This window comes from Saccoglossus kowalevskii, chromosome 15 (assembly GCF_978046115.1).
Source record: "Saccoglossus kowalevskii chromosome 15, keSacKowa6.1, whole genome shotgun sequence".
NCBI classification, from domain to species: Eukaryota; Metazoa; Hemichordata; class Enteropneusta; family Harrimaniidae; genus Saccoglossus; species Saccoglossus kowalevskii.
Genome location: NC_140655.1, coordinates 13,459,290 through 13,481,264, shown reverse-complemented (window position 1 = coordinate 13,481,264; position 21,975 = coordinate 13,459,290). Strand labels below are relative to the sequence as shown.

The 21,975-nt window shown below is 33.1% G+C and overlaps 1 protein-coding gene across 1 annotated transcript in view; it reads right to left on the bottom strand.

Annotated features, from left to right (window-relative positions):
• Nucleotides 1-21,975, bottom strand: part of LOC100368721 (phosphoinositide 3-kinase regulatory subunit 4-like) — a 55,981-nt gene that overhangs the window by 3,153 nt on the left and 30,853 nt on the right. The window contains exons 14-26 of the mRNA XM_085490470.1: nt 18,910-18,984; nt 18,143-18,262; nt 16,704-16,805; nt 15,077-15,211; nt 13,897-14,034; nt 12,140-12,319; nt 11,740-11,840; nt 11,423-11,618; nt 10,508-10,799; nt 9,701-9,890; nt 9,047-9,262; nt 7,773-7,870; nt 1,115-1,219 (exon numbers count right to left, since the gene is read on the bottom strand). Coding sequence (XP_085346596.1) covers nt 1,115-1,219; nt 7,773-7,870; nt 9,047-9,262; nt 9,701-9,890; nt 10,508-10,799; nt 11,423-11,618; nt 11,740-11,840; nt 12,140-12,319; nt 13,897-14,034; nt 15,077-15,211; nt 16,704-16,805; nt 18,143-18,262; nt 18,910-18,984 — 1,948 coding nt within the window. The remainder of the gene's footprint in view (nt 1-1,114; nt 1,220-7,772; nt 7,871-9,046; nt 9,263-9,700; nt 9,891-10,507; nt 10,800-11,422; nt 11,619-11,739; nt 11,841-12,139; nt 12,320-13,896; nt 14,035-15,076; nt 15,212-16,703; nt 16,806-18,142; nt 18,263-18,909; nt 18,985-21,975) is intronic.

Here is a 21,975-nt window from a genome sequence, read left to right as displayed (position 1 = left end):
GTGACTCATTACAGTCTATGTCTCAATTTTTAATGCAATGGAACAAGTGTATCTGAATAAGAAAATTATTTGCTCACTAAATAAATATGGAAAGGATGCTAAGAAGTAAACATACTCAATACTGATGATGCAGGATTAATTTAATCAAATGCGATTCTAGGAGATATTCAATTATAAGATGTTTAACATTTTTTATTAATTAATTATAGCGCAAAAAGTCCTGTGACATGTGTAGTTTTTATTTGTCACAGTTGTGGTGCATGTGCTAATGACGTGAGAAATACTGTGAAAAACTTTATTTTAGCTGCAATTAATTTTCGCTGAATAAACATTTTGGGTGTTTGTATGGATTTTATTTTCACAAGTTCTTGACGAGTTGAATGTAAAATATAGGGAAAAAGGTATATTCGTTAGATTATATTTTCACTGAATCATTCCTTCAGTGAAAATTAATTCCAAGTGAAAATAAAGTATTCTAACATAAAACTTTTTTTTTTGGATTTTCTCAAATTCAAGATTGTCAGAAGAATCATAAAACTGTCAAAGAATCAATGTTTAGTCGCACCAAGAATGTATCGGTATAGCATAAATTTCAGGTAAATTGACCAAGTGATTCTGCATAGCTAGTTTCCATTGATCAAACCATATTTTCATATTCCCCTTTATTTTATACAAAACTGGCATATTAAACCCTTAAAAAATAAAAAATGATATTGTTTTTATCTGTGATAATGGTAGAACTTATGTCAATATTGCATCAAGGTTTCATATTGTCCAATTTATTTACTATGTTTGAACGAAATCTGTTCATACACAAATAAATCCGGTTCTAGAATAGTAGAAATGCTTGTTTTGGATGAATTTTAAACACAAAAAAGGCTGCCATTCAGCCATATATGATGTATAAATATGATTGGACCAGGCATGTCAAAGATACAGGTGAGGAAGAATTCACGGACGCACAGAGATTGATCCATAAGTCCGAAAATAAGAATTATTAAGTGTCTTTTATTGACAAAAGATGGCCGACCATCAGACAGTGGAGTTAAATACTGTTTCAACAACATTGGGTCTATGATCTGTTAGCTTGCCGTAGTAATGAGACAAAACCTACCATGTTTTTGTTCATTCTTCAGTTTCCAGGCATTCCCAGGAGCCCTGAGATCCCATCCAATTAGTGAGCCATATACTGTGGCATATGCTAATATGAACTGGGAACCTGAAATAGGCAAGCAAACAGTTAGAACGGGGGAGTCGTCATCTGCGCATGCGGCATACGGCCATAGCGTGTCATTGTTTACAAACAAGCATCTACCCATGAGCCTTTGTGTTTTTAGCGAGTGTTGTTATCATCGCTTGGGACTCAAATCAAGCGCGTACGCAGGTGACACCCTAATACTGCATTTTTAAAGTTAAAACAATTTTAAGTTTTGATACTGGATACAATAGCATAGTTCCTATACACATCACATGTTTCAATATAAGATTACCATTTAGAATACCATTCTGAATCTACAATATAATATCCATTCTGAATCTACAATATCCATCCTGAATCTACAATATAATATCCATTCTGAATCTACAATATAATATCCATCCTGAATCTACAATATAATATCCATCCTGAATCTACAATATAATATCCATCCTGAATCTACAATATAATATCCATCCTGAATCTACAATATAATATCCATCCTGAATCTACAATATAATACCCATCCTGAATCTACAATATAATTTCCATCCTGAATCTACAATATAATATCCATCCTGAATCTACAATATAATTCCCATCCTGAATCTACAATATAATATCCATCCTGAATCTACAATATAATATCCATCCTGAATCTACAATATAATATTCATCCTGAATCTACAATATAATATCCATCCTGAATCTACAATATAATATCCATCCTGAATCTACAATATAATTTTCATCTTGAATCTACAATATAATATCCATCCTGAATCTACAATATAATATCCATCCTGAATCTACAATATAATATCCATCCTGAATCTACAATATAATATCCATCCTGAATCTACAATATAATATCCATCCTGAATCTACAATATAATATCCATCCTGAATCTACAATATAATATCCATCCTGAATCTACAATATAATATCCATCCTGAATCTACAATATAATATCCATCCTGAATCTACAATATAATTTCCATCCTGAATCTACAATATAATATCCATCCTGAATCTACAATATAATTCCCATCCTGAATCTACAATATAATATCCATCCTGAATCTACAATATAATATCCATCCTGAATCTACAATATAATATCCATCCTGAATCTACAATATAATTTCCATCCTGAATCTACAATATAATTTCCATTCTGAATCTACAATATAATATCCATCCTGAATCTACAATATAATTTCCATCCTGAATCTACAATATAATTCCCATCCTGAATCTACAATATAATATCCATCCTGAATCTACAATATAATTTCCATCCTGAATCTACAATATAATATCCATCCTGAATCTACAATATAATATCCATCCTGAATCTACAATATAATATCCATCCTGAATCTACAATATAATATCCATCCTGAATCTACAATATAATATCCATCCTGAATCTACAATATAATATCCATCCTGAATCTACAATATAATATCCATCCTGAATCTACAATATAATTTCCATCCTGAATCTACAATATAATTCCCATCCTGAATCTACAATATAATATCCATCCTGAATCTACAATATAATTTCCATCCTGAATCTACAATATAATATCCATCCTGAATCTACAATATAATTTCCATCCTGAATCTACAATATAATATCCATCCTGAATCTACAATATAATTCCCATCCTGAATCTACAATATAATTTCCATCCTGAATCTACAATATAATATCCATCCTGAATCTACAATATAATATCCATCCTGAATCTACAATATAATATCCATCCTGAATCTACAATATAATATCCATCCTGAATCTACAATATAATTTCCATCCTGAATCTACAATATAATATCCATCCTGAATCTACAATATAATTCCCATCCTGAATCTACAATATAATTTCCATCCTGAATCTACAATATAATATCCATCCTGAATCTACAATATAATATCCATCCTGAATCTACAATATAATATCCATCCTGAATCTACAATATAATATCCATCCTGAATCTACAATATAATATCTATCCTGAATCTACAATATAATATCCATCCTGAATCTACAATATAATATTCATCCTGAATCTACAATATAATTTCCATCTTGAATCTACAATATAATATCCATCCTGAATCTACAATATAATTCCCATCCTGAATCTACAATATAATATCCATCCTGAATCTACAATATAATATCCATCCTGAATCTACAATATAATATCCATCCTGAATCTACAATATAATTTCCATCCTGAATCTACAATATAATATCCATCCTGAATCTACAATATAATTTCCATCCTGAATCTACAATATAATTCCCATCCTGAATCTACAATATAATATCCATCCTGAATCTACAATATAATTTCCATCCTGAATCTACAATATAATATCCATCCTGAATCTACAATATAATATCCATCCTGAATCTACAATATAATATCCATTCTGAATCTACAATATAATATCCATTCTGAATCTACAATATCCATCCTGAATCTACAATATAATATCCATTCTGAATCTACAATATAATATCCATCCTGAATCTACAATATAATATCCATCCTGAATCTACAATATAATATCCATCCTGAATCTACAATATAATATCCATCCTGAATCTACAATATAATATCCATCCTGAATCTACAATATAATACCCATCCTGAATCTACAATATAATTTCCATCCTGAATCTACAATATAATATCCATCCTGAATCTACAATATAATTCCCATCCTGAATCTACAATATAATATCCATCCTGAATCTACAATATAATATCCATCCTGAATCTACAATATAATATCCATCCTGAATCTACAATATAATGTCCATCCTGAATCTACAATATAATATCCATCCTGAATCTACAATATAATTTCCATCTTGAATCTACAATATAATATCCATCCTGAATCTACAATATAATATCCATCCTGAATCTACAATATAATATCCATCCTGAATCTACAATATAATATCCATCCTGAATCTACAATATAATATCCATCCTGAATCTACAATATAATATCCATCCTGAATCTACAATATAATATCCATCCTGAATCTACAATATAATATCCATCCTGAATCTACAATATAATATCCATCCTGAATCTACAATATAATATCCATCCTGAATCTACAATACAATATCCATCCTGAATCTACAATATAATTCCCATCCTGAATCTACAATATAATATCCATCCTGAATCTACAATATAATATCCATCCTGAATCTACAATATAATTTCCATCCTGAATCTACAATATAATTTCCATTCTGAATCTACAATATAATATCCATCCTGAATCTACAATATAATTTCCATCCTGAATCTACAATATAATTCCCATCCTGAATCTACAATATAATATCCATCCTGAATCTACAATATAATTTCCATCCTGAATCTACAATATAATATCCATCCTGAATCTACAATATAATATCCATCCTGAATCTACAATATAATATCCATCCTGAATCTACAATATAATATCCATCCTGAATCTACAATATAATATCCATCCTGAATCTACAATATAATATCCATCCTGAATCTACAATATAATATCCATCCTGAATCTACAATATAATTTCCATCCTGAATCTACAATATAATATCCATCCTGAATCTACAATATAATTCCCATCCTGAATCTACAATATAATATCCATCCTGAATCTACAATATAATTTCCATCCTGAATCTACAATATAATATCCATCCTGAATCTACAATATAATTTCCATCCTGAATCTACAATATAATATCCATCCTGAATCTACAATATAATTCCCATCCTGAATCTACAATATAATTTCCATCCTGAATCTACAATATAATATCCATCCTGAATCTACAATATAATATCCATCCTGAATCTACAATATAATATCCATCCTGAATCTACAATATAATATCCATCCTGAATCTACAATATAATATCTATCCTGAATCTACAATATAATATCCATCCTGAATCTACAATATAATATCCATCCTGAATCTACAATATAATATCCATCCTGAATCTACAATATAATATCCATCCTGAATCTACAATATAATATCCATCCTGAATCTACAATATAATATCCATCCTGAATCTACAATATAATATCCATCTTGAATCTACAATATAATATCCATCCTGAATCTACAATATAATTCCCATCCTGAATCTACAATATAATATCCATCCTGAATCTACAATATAATATCCATCCTGAATCTACAATATAATATCCATCCTGAATCTACAATATAATTTCCATCCTGAATCTACAATATAATATCCATCCTGAATCTACAATATAATTTCCATCCTGAATCTACAATATAATTCCCATCCTGAATCTACAATATAATATCCATCCTGAATCTACAATATAATTTCCATCCTGAATCTACAATATAATATCCATCCTGAATCTACAATATAAAATCCATCCTGAATCTACAATATAATATCCATCCTGAATCTACAATATAATATCCATCCTGAATCTACAATATAATTTCCATCCTGAATCTACAATATAATATCCATCCTGAATCTACAATATAATATCCATCCTGAATCTACAATATAATATCCATCCTGAATCGACAATATAATATCCATCCTGAATCTACAATATAATATCCATCCTGAATCTACAATATAAAATCCATCCTGAATCTACAATATAATATCCATCCTGAATCTACAATATAATATCCATCCTGAATCTACAATATAATATCCATCCTGTCTCTACAATATAATATCCATCCTGAATCTACAATATAATATCCATCCTGAATCTACAATATAATATCCATCCTGAATCTACAATATAATATCCATCCTGAATCTACAATATAATATCCATCCTGAATTTACAATATAATTTCCATCCTGAATATACAATATAATATCCATCCTGAATCTACAATATAATTCCCATCCTGAATCTACAATATAATATCCATCCTGAATCTACAATATAATTTCCATCCTGAATCTACAATATAATTCCCATCCTGAATCTACAATATAATATCCATCCTGAATCTACAATATAATTTCCATCCTGAATCTACAATATAATATCCATCCTGAATCTACAATATAATATCCATCCTGAATCTACAATATAATATCCATCCTGAATCGACAATATAATATCCATCCTGAATCTACAATATAATATCCATCCTGAATCTACAATATAATATCCATCCTGAATCTACAATATAATATCCATCCTGAATCTACAATATAATATCCATCCTGAATCTACAATATATTTTCCATCCTGAATCTACAATATAATATCCATCCTGAATCTACAATATCCATCCTGAATCTACAATATAATTTCCATCCTGAATCTACAATATAATATCCATCCTGAATCTACAATATAATTCCCATCCTGAATCTACAATATAATATCCATCCTGAATCTACAATATAATTTCCATCCTGAATCTACAATATAATATCCATCCTGAATCTACAATATAATTTCCATCCTGAATCTACAATATAGTTTCCATCCTGAATCTACAATATAATTCCCATCCTGAATCTACAATATAATATCCATCCTGAATCTACAATATAATTTCCATCCTGAATCTACAATATAATATCCATCCTGAATCTACAATATAATATCCATCCTGAATCTACAATATAATATCCATCCTGAATCTACAATATAATATCCATCCTGAATCTACAATATAATATCCATCCTGAATCTACAATATAATTTCCATCCTGAATCTACAATATAATATCCATTCTGAATCTACAATATAATTTCCATCCTGAATCTACAATATAATATCCATCCTGAATCTACAATATAATTCCCATCCTGAATCTACAATATAATATCCATCCTGAATCTACAATATAATATCCATCCTGAATCTACAATATAATATCCATCCTGAATCTACAATATAATATCCATCCTGAATCTACAATATAATATCCATCCTGAATCTACAATATAATATCCATCCTGAATCTACAATATAATACCCATCCTGAATCTACAATATAATTTCCATCCTGAATCTACAATATAATATCCATCCTGAATCTACAATATAATTCCCATCCTGAATCTACAATATAATATCCATCCTGAATCTACAATATAATATCCATCCTGAATCTACAATATAATATCCATCCTGAATCTACAATATAATTTCCATCCTGAATCTACAATATAATATCCATCCTGAATCTACAATATAATTTCCATCCTGAATCTACAATATAATATCCATCCTGAATCTACAATATAATATCCATCCTGAATCTACAATATAATATCCATCCTGAATCTACAATATAATATCCATTCTGAATCTACAATATAATATCCATCCTGAATCTACAATATAATATCCATCCTGAATCTACAATATAATATCCATCCTGAATCTACAATATAATATCCATCCTGAATCTACAATATAATATCCATCCTGAATCTACAATATAATATCCATCTTGAGTCTACAATAAAGCATGTCATACACACCTGAATCAACATGATGCATATCCACTATAATACCATCCTCTTCCAGGTCAGAATCTCTCTGTTGCATCAAACTTATCCTTGGTGTATTTGGATCAATTCTACAGAGAGTAGACTGAACATTAATATTGCAATATAATTAATTATCTCCTTCACTGGGCAAACATAATATAACCAGGGAGCCATGAGTCTTGTTTTACTGTCTGCAGTTCCAGTGATCGATGTAATGGTAATTGGAACAGTGGATATGATAACGGGAAACACTATCATAGGGCAAAACAAGTTTTGTGGTTCTCTTGCTCTTCTCAAGGGAAATAGTCAAAATGTTATTGTATAACCAAAGCACAGTGCTTTACACAACTGCAGGTCACTGTGAAAAAAGTTCAGAGTAATCAACAATCAATGTATTTTACACAAATTGTGTATGTACAGTAGCATGTGACCCACATTGAATACCACATGACACAATGACTTTGCTGCTTAGGAAAAACCTTTATAAAATCACTAAACCCTTGCTTGAAAAACATGTCTTACTATGTAAAACAAAATCTTTCAAACGAACTAAACACTTTTTTTAAATAGAATAGTTTAGACAGGTACTGTACTGCGTTACCAGTACATGTATATGATATATGCAATTTATATTTCTATGTGATCTGACATATTACCTTGTGTTCACTGTGACCTGTCACATTACCATGTGTTCACTGTGGTCTGACATATTACCATGTGTTCACTGTGATCTGACATATTACCATGTGTTCACTGTGATCTGACATATTACCATGTGTTCACTGTGACCTGACATATTACCATGTGTTCACTGTGACCTGACACATTACCATGTGTTCACTGTGACCTGACACATTACCATGTGTTCACTGTGACCTGACACATTACCATGTGTTCACTGTGACCTGATACATTACCATGTGTTTACTGTGACCTGTCACATTACCATGTGTTCACTGTGACCTGTCATATTACCATGTGTTCACTGTGACCTGTCATATCACCATGTGTTCACTGTGACCTGTCATATCACCATGTGTTCACTGTGACCTGACATATTACCATGTGTTCAATGTGACCTGATATATCACCATGTGTTCACTGTGATCTGACATATTACCATGTGTTCACTGTGATCTGACATATTACCATGTGTTCACTGTGACCTGACATATTACCATGTGTTCAATGTGACCTGACATATCACCATGTGTTCACTCATAATAATGTAGTAAAAAAACGTAGATGATGAGAGATACACTTACCGATACACATGAATAGATCCATCATCGGAGGCTGACGCTATAGCATGGGACGACTGACAGAAAGTTAAAGTTTTAATCTGTCCACCTTGTCTGTTATAAGTTTGACGAGATCTGTTGGCAACACTCTTACCCTCCAATCGATGGCAATCCCATATCTTAACAGTGCCATCATTGGAACATGTGGCAAAGAAATTATGGTCATGGCTGACACTGATCCTGAATACATAACAAACAGTTGAGAATCAGTGAAGAAATAACAGACACATTAAACAAATGTACTGATAAAATCTATGGAATCTATGTTACATGTCATTTAAGGATTGTAATCAGGAAATTTAAAAATTTTGTTGTTACTATAAATTCTTACAAAATGGTCCGGTGGTGTAGTTATATAAACCATAAAAGATTTATATATGCTGCATCATCAAAAAAATTACATATTTTGACCTTGACTTCTTCGGTAGTCATTTATGTGAGCACATGTGCTTCTAACAGAACAAATTAATACAGTAACAATGGGACTTTAATGGTAGATAATAAAAAACAGTCCATAGTCACTGCATAAACCAAGTGACATAATTACAAAAGTTCATATTTATAACTTTGAAAAGCAATTTTTGCTCCAACATTCAGAAGAAATCAAAACTTATTTACCTATTGACAGCGGCTTTATGTTCATGTAAATGAGCTACTAATAATCCTTTGGGTTTCCATCCCGGAGGAGGTGGTTTGTTTTCGAAAACAGAGCCTTCTATCAACGACTTTGTTGCCATATCATGGATATATTGTTCTCTCTTTCTGTGCACCAGTCTGCGCAGTTCAAGCTTACATCCAGCAAGCCGAGCTGCAACCAACAAACATAGTGTCAACAATCTTTGCTGAAAATTATTTTGTATTTATTATTATAATATAATCGATGCAAACCTATAAAGATTGTGCCTGATTGGCTACCCAACCTTGGCACCTAACAGTAAGACCAATCAGAGAACAGCTTATTTGTGCAAAGCAATAGAGATTGTGCCTGATTGGCTACCCAACCTTGACACCTAACAGTAAGACCAATCAGAGAACAGCTTATTTGTGCAAAGCTATAAAGATTGTACCTGATTGGCTACCCAATTATGACATCTAACAGTAAGACCAATCAGAGAACAGCTTATTTGTGCAAAGCAATAGAGATTGTGCCTGATTGGCTACCTAACCTTGACACCTAACAGTAAGACCAATCAGAGAACAGCTTATTTGTGCAAAGCTATAAAGATTGTACCTGATTGGCTACCCAACCTTGCCACCTAACAATAAGACCAATCAGAGAACAGCTTGATAGGTTTTTTTTGATGAATCAAATTCTGCTTTGTGGTGTATATGCTAAAAAAGCACTGTTATTCACATCATGTCATTTGCAGCATTGACCCTAGTGATATTTTATTTGTGGTGTGACCATAGTGTAAAGTAACAAACCTTGTGGTATTGCTGGAGCTCGCTGTTCAAATTGTTTCTTCTGCGGCAAGCCAGATTCACTGGCTTGTAACTGAGACATGCTTATTGGTGTATCAGGTGATAAAGTCTTAGCTAATGACCGCTGTGTCTGCTTCTCCTGTTGCTGCTGACTTGGTGCTACCTGCGTCTGTGTGGTGGTTGGCCCCAGTGATGGTAATGTGGCCTGTTCTGGCCCAGACTTGGTTTGAGATGATGGTTGTGTGGGTTTCGTCAGCTCTCCTGTTCCTCCGAACATACTCTTCCATTCCTCGTTCTGAGCCAAAATTAATAATCATATTGGTGACAAAGGAAAAATGAGATTGATGGTTCTGAACTGAAATTATTTTTGTTTGGCTCATTCAGCATTACAGTACTTTCACATTATTCCTAAACAGTGCTATAACTATAAAGTACAATGTATAGTTAGCCTTACTGAAGTGAATTAAAGGAAAAGTCAAGTCTAACGGCATAAAAAGATGATGAAAGAGCTTGGCAAATGTAAGAACATGCAATTTACAGCTTTTTTATATTACTTTTTATTTTCTAGATATTTAACTTTTCACTAATTTATGTAGTCCACCATCTTGATTCTCCAGCAAAGGATTGTGGGTAAAGTGTGACATCATGACAAGGAAGATGGCGGACCACATAATACTCACAAAAAGTTAAATATCTAGAGAATGAAAAGTGATATAAAAAAACTGTAAATTGCATTCTCCTACATTTGTGGAGGTGTTTCTTATGGGAGCATTATTTTGTTTGGCTCGACTTCCCCTTTACATCAGTCAATGTATGTATGTATGTCCACAATTTTTAGACAACGGAGATTAAAACATATGATGACACATCCTATTGGCCCATTTTTACATTATGGTTCAAACAGAGATTAAAACATACCATGACACTTTCCATGTTACTTTTCTTCTTCCCAGTCTTCTTTCCAGACGCTTGACTGACAGTCTCTGATTTGGAGTCCTTAGGTTTGATCATATCTGCATGTCTCCGGGTGATATTCCTCCCTAACCTACTAAAGTTTATCACTCCCGGCTGTATGGCAATGTCGTCATCAGGTGACCTCAAGTCATTGTTAGTACTGTAGAAATAATAGGCAAAGCAACAATAACTTGATCTAAAATGGCATCTTATTACGGTACTAGTTGCAAAATAAAATTTACTGCATACTAGTAAATATAGCAGTATATTACAATACTCACTTGGATTTAGCTCGATGAACTTTCAACATATGTTCTTTGAGAAGTAGCAACTTGTCCTCATCGATTTCTGTCATACCTTGCGATTTCAACTTTCGGAATAACTGTGAAATGAGAAAAATACACATCAGCTACAAAACGTCATGATATTGATGAGATATAAACTACGTTGCTGTCTTGTTAAAGTGCTTACCTGTGCTAGATTATTTTGGTTCATGTCCAGGTCTTGTTAAAGCGGAGGGGTGGCCACCTATGCACGCACGGGAATTGAGTCCCAAGAGACAATAACAACGCATGCTAAAAACACAAAGACTCATGGGTAGACGCTTTTTTATAAACAACGACATGCTATGATCATTTGCCAAATGCACAGGTGACAACTCTCCTGCGTTGAAGTGCTTACCTGTGCTAGATTACTGTCTTCATCTGGGTTATAGTTTGGTTCATGTCCAGCCCGTGTTATGTTACGTATTAGCTGCCTGTCATGCAGACTCTCAAACAACACATCAATTAGAGACGATTTCAAGATGTAGTCGTATACAGGACGTGGTACAGGATCCTTCAGCACACTAAGTATAATAACCTGAAGATGTAGGGTATATAACAAATGTAAGCAGTGTACTGTGAAATACTTTATTTTAGCTGGAATTAATTTTCGCTGAAAAGACTTTCTGGATCTTTCGACGAGTTGAATGTAAATACTGGATAAAGGTATTGCGCTGAATTTTATTTTCACTGAATCATTCTTTCCAATATTTTATAGTAAGTAGCACACACAAAATGGACATTATAGCATAGTATTAGCTTTACAGTTTTTAGAATTCACTGTCACTTATCCATACAGCTGGTTGATAGAAGTAACATCATGGACTGTATTTATCCACAAACTATACTTTCACTTCTCACCAGTTAATGGATTATTGTTATGAGTTGTATGAAATCACTCTCCGACCAATCAGCTCAATGAACTAAAGCTATCGAGTGACATCAGTTTGGGTCTGCATCTTGACTTTTTTTTGGTGTTCACTATTAGTAATAATTGGTTAGGCAGAAGAAAGAAACAGTGGAAGTGATTTGTAAACTTTTTTTAAACATTTTTGAGTCAGGTGACAGTTGACATTGAATGTTATTCTTGTCTCTCTTGACTTTTGTTTTTTGATATTGAAATTGCAAGTTCAAGTGCGGACATATAATGCTTTTTTTCCACAGATATCACATTCATTTTTGAGACTACAAGATAGGTTTATTAAATTACCCGAGCTTTTATGTGTCAAGGTTGCAGTTTTGGTTTCTTTTTAGCAACACTGCCTCGAAGATTACCATCCTTATATAGTCTTGATTTTATTGTGCTCAAACTCAACCTTTTCCCAGTGAGTTGATTGTATGCCTTGGTTGACCTACATGTACTTGGTGATGACTGCCAAGACTTACAGACCTCACAGACGAAGTTACCGCAGGTTGAAACATATGGAGCCGTCAGAAATTCCCAGTCTTCTAGTAATTTTTCTGTGTACAGTGCTTTCAATGTTCCCTTTGGTAAATTCCGACAATTCCCTAACTTTCAGCATGACTCAATGTTTGTAAATACAAATTACGTCTCTGATACTATGACCTTGACACACTAGGAACATTAATGAATTATAACTGACAGGTATTCCCGCTCAGAAGTGCTTTTTGAAATAATTTCAGCTTCCCAATTGATTCTAATTTGCATGAGAAAGGACATGACTGTCGCACATGTTTAATGGATGCAAATGATATGCAAATGAGCGTGTTCCCATAGTTAACCATGAGGATTATGGTTTACAAAACGTCTACATAAAAAAACAAATAAACTCAAATGAACCATTTTATATTGACTAAAAATGCACTAGTTCATCTTAAATTTAGTATATTTTAAAGACAACACGTAATGTTACCCGGAATTGTTTTTTTTTAATTACGAAAACGATCAACGAAAACAGGTGCATAAATACTTTCTAGCGGGTCTGTATAATATACTTTAGATACAAATGACTGTAGAGATCTCACTCAGAGTGGTTTTTAACCCTCAAGGGGTGTTCCACTCCCTCATCCTCGCATCAACTGTTACCTTGGTTACATAGATCAGGATCAGTGGGCGCACCAAGAGAGATAGAACATTTAAAGTATGAATCTTACCTCCACATCTACTTGTATAACTGGTTGTTTTATGTATGACTGTAACAGTGGTAATAAATTACAATGAACGTCAGCAACATTTAAACTTCTTGCGATGCCGGCGATGAAACCAACAGTGTCATGACAGATCCATGGATTCTGTAATTTATACAAACGAAGAACAACACTTATCAGCAAATGTACACTTTGAATTGAAGTGCGTCCCTTATCATAGTGGCGCAACTCTAATACAAGTACAACACTAACAGTAGCGCATCTCTAACAATATTGCATCCCTCATAGTTGTTCATCCCTAATTGCTGCACATTTCTGATAGAAGCACAATATATATAGAAGTGCATCCCCTAATCATAGTGCATCTCTAATAGAAAGGCAACCCTAATAGTAGCGCATCTCTAATACAAGCACAACACTAACAGTAGCTCATCTCTAACAATATTGTATCCCTAATTGATGCACATTTCTGATAGAAGCACAATCTATATAGAAGTGCATCCCCTAATCATAGCGCATCTCTAATAGAAAGGCAACCCTAATAGTAGCGCATCTCTAATACAAGTACAACACTAACAGTAGCGCATCTCTAACAATATTGCATCCCTAATAATTGTTCATCCCTAATTGCTGCACATCTCTGATAGAAGCACAATCTATATAGAAGTGCATCCCCTAATCATAGCGCATCTCTAATAGAAAGGCATTCCTAATAGTAGCGCATCTCTAATACAAGTACAACACTAACAGTAGCGCATCTCTAACAATATTGCATCCCTAATAATTGTTCATCCCTAATTGCTGCACATCTCTGATAGAAGCACAATCTATATAGAAGTGCATCCCCTAATCATAGCGCATCTCTAATAGAAAGGCAACCCTAATAGTAGCGCATCTCTAATACAAGTACAACACTAACAGTAGCGCATCTCTAACAATATTGCATCCCTAATTGCTGCACATTTCTGATAGAAGCACAATCTATATAGAAGTGCATCCCCTAATCATAGCGCATCTCTAATAAAAGCAAAACCGCAATAGTAGCGCATTCCTAATAGTAGCGCATCTCTAATACAAGTACAACACTAACAGTAGCGCATCTCCAATAGGTTGCCAGGAATGATAGAAATACTCCGCAAGTGACTGAGAATGTACACATTTGGTAGTACAGGGTAAACAAACTTACTGGATGTGATAAGAAAGGTACAGCTTCACTAATCAACTCAATAATAGTTGGTTTCTGAAGTAAATTAAGTTCTGTTAAACAAGTCATTGCATGAAGCGTTTTACAGACCACAGTTTCTTCTGTATCATTCAAACCCTAGAGTAAAATACAAAATTAGCATTATTGAGAGAATGATCCAATTTAAAACAAACAAGCCATGCATGGCACAGTCCCTGTTAGTTATCAAATTTAAGATAAATAGTTTTGATTATAGTAATATAACTGGAATATAACCATGTCAGGAATATGATTTTTTTAAATGATTGACATTTGTATCTGATCGTCAAACAAGTACTTGTCCATATTGAGAGATATTGCTCTGGAACAGCATTCAAAATCAGCTATTTTGAATACATGTATATATATATATATATATAACATGATGTATAACGAATATAGGAAATTTGAATATAATCAGTCAAAGCATTTAAGAGATATGGCTCTAGAAGCCCAATCATTAAAACAAAATGGCCGCCAGTCAGCCATTTTGAATCCAATCTGAAAAATAAATGACGTGCATCAGGAACCTGTAACGTCTAATGTGTGTTATAAGTTTGAACAAAATCCATCCATAAATGCTTGATATTTGATGATTTTTAGCACAAAAATGACAACCATTCGGCCATTTTGAATAGGATTGTCAAACCAATATAGCTGCCTATCTATGACATGATGTACATGTATAATGAATATTTAAAATTTGAACATAATCAGTCAAAACAAGTCGGAGATATGGGTCTAGAAGCCCATTCATTAAAAAAAAATGGCTGCCAGTCGGCCATTTTGAATGTTATCTGAAAAACAAAATTATTTGCATCAAGGTCCCATAATGTCTAATATATATATCAAGTTTGAACAAAATCCATCTATAAACAGCCGAGAAATGCTTGATTTTTACGATTTTTTAGCACAAAAATGGCCGCCATTCGGCCATCTTGAATAAGATCGTAAAACAAAATGATGTGCATCAAGGTCCTATAATGTCCAACGTATATACAAGGTTTGAACAAAATCCATCTGTAAACAGCCGGGAAATGCTTGATTTTGATGATTTTTAGCACAAAAATGGCCGCCATTCGGCCATCTTGAATCAGATCACAAAACAAATTGATGTGCATAGGTATGATATCATGTATGATGTATGTGTGAAGTTTGATTGTGATTGGTTCAGGCACTCAAAAAGAGTTTTAAATTAGTGATATCGGATAAATGTCAACACTGCAAACTATGGTTATAGTCCTAGTGATCCTGTGCTATAATTCTTTCAGAAACTTGTTGCAACCTTTACAATGTGTGCTATGGAAATCTCCCATACTGCAAAAAAACTAACAGTCTTTTTCGATTTCCAGCATAATGATTTAGTAGTGCCTGAACAAATAGCATTTCACTTATACCTAAGCAGCATCAAATCATGCATCACCAAAGCAAGTAACACAACCTTAAGTCTAAAAAAACAATTACTAGTTTTTTTATTTCTATTTTAAAATTGCTTTCATTTTTTCTCAGAAATGAATTTTTCTTTCTAAAATTCAGACAAAAAAACAAATCATAGCCAGAAATTTCTTTCTTCATTTTGTCTGGGCCTTACCTGTTGTAGCAGTGGTTTTAATATAGATGAACTCTGCCATCCAACATATGCAGCAACTCCAACAATGTTGTCAAAGAAAGCACCACGTAAATGCCAATCATTCTGTAAATATTGAAAAAACCATACATAAGATGAGATGAAGTACAATCCCAGTAAACAGAAATATACACTGTACCACAGCCCCTCAATACGTTAATATAGGCAGTGTAGGGATTATCGGTAAGCTACCTATACTAACGCGAAACATGCATTGTGACAGTGTGTGGAGTGTTGTAGAGCGTTTCCTAACCGGGTGTTGAGGGACTGTGATTGTACTGAGTAATGACCATTCTTTGAATTCCTTGCAGTTACAGATCTATATGCAAATTGAAACAGTGCATTTCTTACCATTAATTTGAATTATGATATCAACACAAGTTATAAGTTTCACACCCACGATTAAAATTTGTATAATTGCGCAGAGTCACATAGAGACCTACAAATGTAATCCTCTCCTTTGAAAACAACGTTTTACAAGACATGTCATGCTTGTATTTCAAACTGCTTTATTTAATATGACACTTAGGAAAGGCCAGTCATACGTTTTTCGAGTTGAATTTTAGCCAAAAGCAGCTCGTTCTGGAATGGCCGACTTATACATTTAGAGGGAGTAGTCAGCTTGGTCATGTTTCTAATACTACCAATAGATGTCGATGAAAGGGTCTTATTTTTCGGACTTTCAACTTATCTGTTGATGTTCTTTACTTTTTTAATTTAAAAACTATCCCAATCACTTTTAAAATCAATTTTTAAAATTTATAAGTTGTTTCTATGTGTTATTTTATACATAGAAATATTAGCTCTGCATTTCAAGTTGTTACCTTGTTTCCATGGAAAGCTTAATTATACATGTAGTTCAAAATCTGTACGGGAACTACAACTTTATTTAAAGAAGGTACCAGTATTGTCAGTAAGAAATATTAAGACAACTTATTAATTATTATATAACAATAAGGTGCTTAATGCAGGGTGCGTCTTAACCCTGGCGAGTGCTAATTGATCTACACTTAAACATGAACATGAAACACTGAGTCAATCTTAAACAAAATATTTAAAGTTGATAAAGTCAATTTATGCAGGTTTAGGGTCAAGGCAGTGGATGCAGTAAAGCGTTCAGCAATGATGTAATGCTATGCCCAAATATGGACAACGGCATAATCCAGAAAGTATATTTTTCAACCAATAAATGATTTAAACAATGAATGAATATCAGTACCATTGGACCTACAATTCTAATTTCATAATGTGGAAAGTCAACACCAGAGGGCGCTATATTAATGATATTATTTTTAGTGTGGGAGCACCAAGCCTTGGGTAATATGGTTATGATACACACAATAAAAAATACCCACACAGAATTCACTTGCAATATTTATGAAATGAAAAGTGAATTTTCTTACTTTATCATTAAGAAAGGTAATCATGTGTGAAAGGAGAACATCATTGGCTTTCTGTCTTCCAAAAAACACACACAGTCTCGTTATACCATTTTCCAATAAAGTACGCTTTACAATATTCTCCTGCAAAATAGACAAAACTATAAGTGAAGTCATACTTACCTTACCACCATTCAATATTTAACTCTTATCTGATGAAGTCAATGTAAAAGTACATGTATGGTACACAGGATTGGTATAAGGGTTATTAAATTATGAACTCAATAGACATAATGGGACAATCTTCGACAGTTCAACTCAATGAGTTTCTTTTGCTACTCTATATTGATTGGTGGTAGAATAATTATGACTTCACATTTAAGAATGTTTCATTGGTATTATATAATTAGATTGCTGTACCATTTGTATTTTTATTGTCTTCACAAAGTTCACAATTTTGCATGAAGATTAACAGATCCTTTACGATTGAATAAAGTAAATACGTGTAGTTCAAAAGACATTGTAGATGGTGGCAAGTGAAAATAGTTGATGACAGTGCCATAAATGCTTTCAGAACTTCAAAAAAAAAAAATTAACAGGCACTTCAAGAAAATATAAGAGGTCAATGACCAAGCACTACTCAATACAAATACATGGTTAGAATGTCAAGTGTGGAGTAGAGAGTTTTATGTTTACATTTTGAATCCTATTGTATTCAGTGTCAGTTATATAATAATGTATTTCAATATGACCTTAGTGTGAAATAATAATAAAGTAAACTTGATACTCACAGGATCACTGAGTAGAGTGACCACTTTTTGTTGAATCATTTCATGAAGATCCTGTAACTCTGCATCATAGCTTCCCTACAAATAACAATGATAATAACATGCAAGGTAGATACACACTAGTAACAATGATGTCATGCTTTGAGAACATGTGAGAATCACACAAGGATGATCTAGGAAATGGTACAGTGGTTAGCATGTTCAGCTGATAACAGGCAGGTTCTGGGTTTGATTCCGAATTTGAATGTTCACTCAGCATTATAAATCTGTGTACAGTCTGCCCAGCCTTACCAATCATACAGTAGTTGGTTTTGGAGACTGGCTCACAGACATGTCAGAGGAAACAACAGTGAGTTCAATTTTACCTGGCACAAACAATATTTAAAAAAACACACACGGATGATAGTCTAGAATCATTTACAGATTATCACAAAAATACACTGAACTTTGATTCTACTGCTGTAGTAAACCACAATATTTTATGTTGTACAAAATAAAAAAAAAGACAAGCCATGAATGGCGCAGTCTCCATTAGTTATCAAATTTAAGATAAATAGTTTTCAGCCATTTTGACTACATGTATATATATGACGTGATGTATCACGAATATATAAAATTTGAATATAATCAGTCAAAGCATTTCAGAGGTATGGCTCCAGAAGCCCAATCATTAAAACAAAATGGCCGCCAGTCAGCCATTTTGAATCCAATCTGAAAAATAAATGATGTGCATTAGGAACCTGTAATGTCTAATATATGTACCAAGTTTGAACGAAATCCATCCATAGATGCCAGAAATGCTTGATATTTGATGATTTTTTAGCACAAAAATGACAACCATTCGGCCATTTTGAATAGGATCATCAAACCAATATATCTGTCTATCTATGACATGATGTATAATGAATATTTAAAATTTGAACATAATCAGTGAAAGCAAGTCAGAGATATGGCACGAGAACCACATTCATTAAAACAAAATGGCCACCAGTTGGACATTTTGAATCTTATCTGAAAAACAAAATTATTTACCAAGTTTGAACAAAATCCATCTGTAAATAGCCAAGAAATGCTTGATTTTTAGGATTTTTTAACACAAAAATGGCCGCCATTTGGCCATCTTGAATCAGATTGTAAAATAAAATGATGTGCATCAAGGTCTTATAATGTCTAATGTATATACTAAGTTTGAACAAAATCCATCTGTAAACAGCCGAGAAATGCTTGATTTTGATGATTTTTAGCACAAAAATGGCCGCCATTCGGCCATCTTGAATCAGATCATGAAACAAATTGACGTGCATATTTATAATATCATGTATGATGTATGTGTGAAGTTTGATTGTGATTGGTCCAGGCATTTCTAAGATACAGATACTGCGTCTGGGGACTAATTAATGCAATAATTGACTAATTAATGTGCATGGAATTGCACCAAAATCTAATCAGCGCATCTACTCATATATTAGCTGTGTGCCAAATTTCATTTGAATTGAAATTGTAGATCTTGAGTTATCAGTGGAACAAATTTTAGTCACAGAGTCACAGAGTAACAGTCACAGACACCGGTACCACATAAGTTCCGTTTCACGGGAGCTAAAAATGACAAAAACATTCAAAATCAGCCATTTTGAATACATGTATATATATAACATAATGTATAACGAATATATAAAATTTGAATATAACCAGTCAAAGCATTTAAAAGATATGGCTCTAGAAGCCCAATCATTAAAACAAAATAGCCACCAGACAGCCATAAATGATGTGCATCAGGAACCTGTAATGTCTAACATATGTACCAAGTTTGAACGAAATCCATCCATAAATGCTTGATATTTGATGATTTTTTAGCACAAAAATGGCCACCATTTGGCCATTTTGAATAGGATTGTCAAACCAATATATCTGTCTATCTATAGTATAGTATAGTATATTTATTACAAAGCAAAAGGCCATTGGCCCAAAGAGCAAATACAGTTTCACTTAACAATTGTAACAATAGAGAAAACAAAAATCATTTAAGTTCTGCTTTTCATGGCGAAATAAACATAACTCGCTAACTGATTTAAAATTACATCGTTTCTTGAACTCATGAGCGAGTTAAATTTGTTGTAAGTGGGGTTGGTGCAGAACAATACAGGCAAAAATTCTGCTCTATTACGTTGATAACGATGGCAAATAGCTATAAAATGATATTCGTCTTCAACATAAAGTAGATTTCGTTCAACACAGTATTCACACAATCTATTATCGAGGGGTACATTTTCATGTCTTCCCTTTTCAATATGCAAATTGTGAGAAGAACAACGTAACCTTGACAATGCAGCTCTGAATTTGAAAACATGGATGCAAGACAAATATTTTTCTTGATCAAGCGATGACTTAAAATCGAGATAGGAACGGAGTTTGGGGGAAGAAGCAGTGTCGTCGTGCCATACTTGTTGCGCACAATCTTTAATTATCAGTGTGTGAACTGTGAAAGAAACACACTTTTCGAGCCTACACCTTGGTTCAGCCATACATGACTGAATCCAAAGCGAAATAGCAAAATTTTTACATTAAAAGCCCAATTTACCCAATGATGTATAATGAATATTTAAAATTTGAACATAATCAGTGAAAGCAAGTCAGAAACATGGCACGAGAACCACATTCATTAAAGCAAAATGGCCGCCAGTCGGCCATTTTTAATCTTATCTAAAAAACAAAATTATTTGCATCAAGGTCCCATAATGTCTAATGTATATACCATATATAATTTTTCAGCACAAAAATGGCCGCCTTCGGCCATCTTGAATCAGATCGTAAAACAAAATGATGTGCATCAAGGTCTTATAATGTCTAATGTATATACTAAGTTTGAACAAAATCCATCTGTAAACAGCTGAGAAATACTTGATTTTGATGATTTTTAGCACAAAAATGGCCGCAATTCGGCCATCTTGAATCAGATCATGAAACAAATTGACGTGCATATGTATAATATCATGTATGATGTATGTGTGAAGTTTGATTGTGATTGGTCCAGGCATTTCTAAGATACAGCTCCGGACGCATGCACAGACG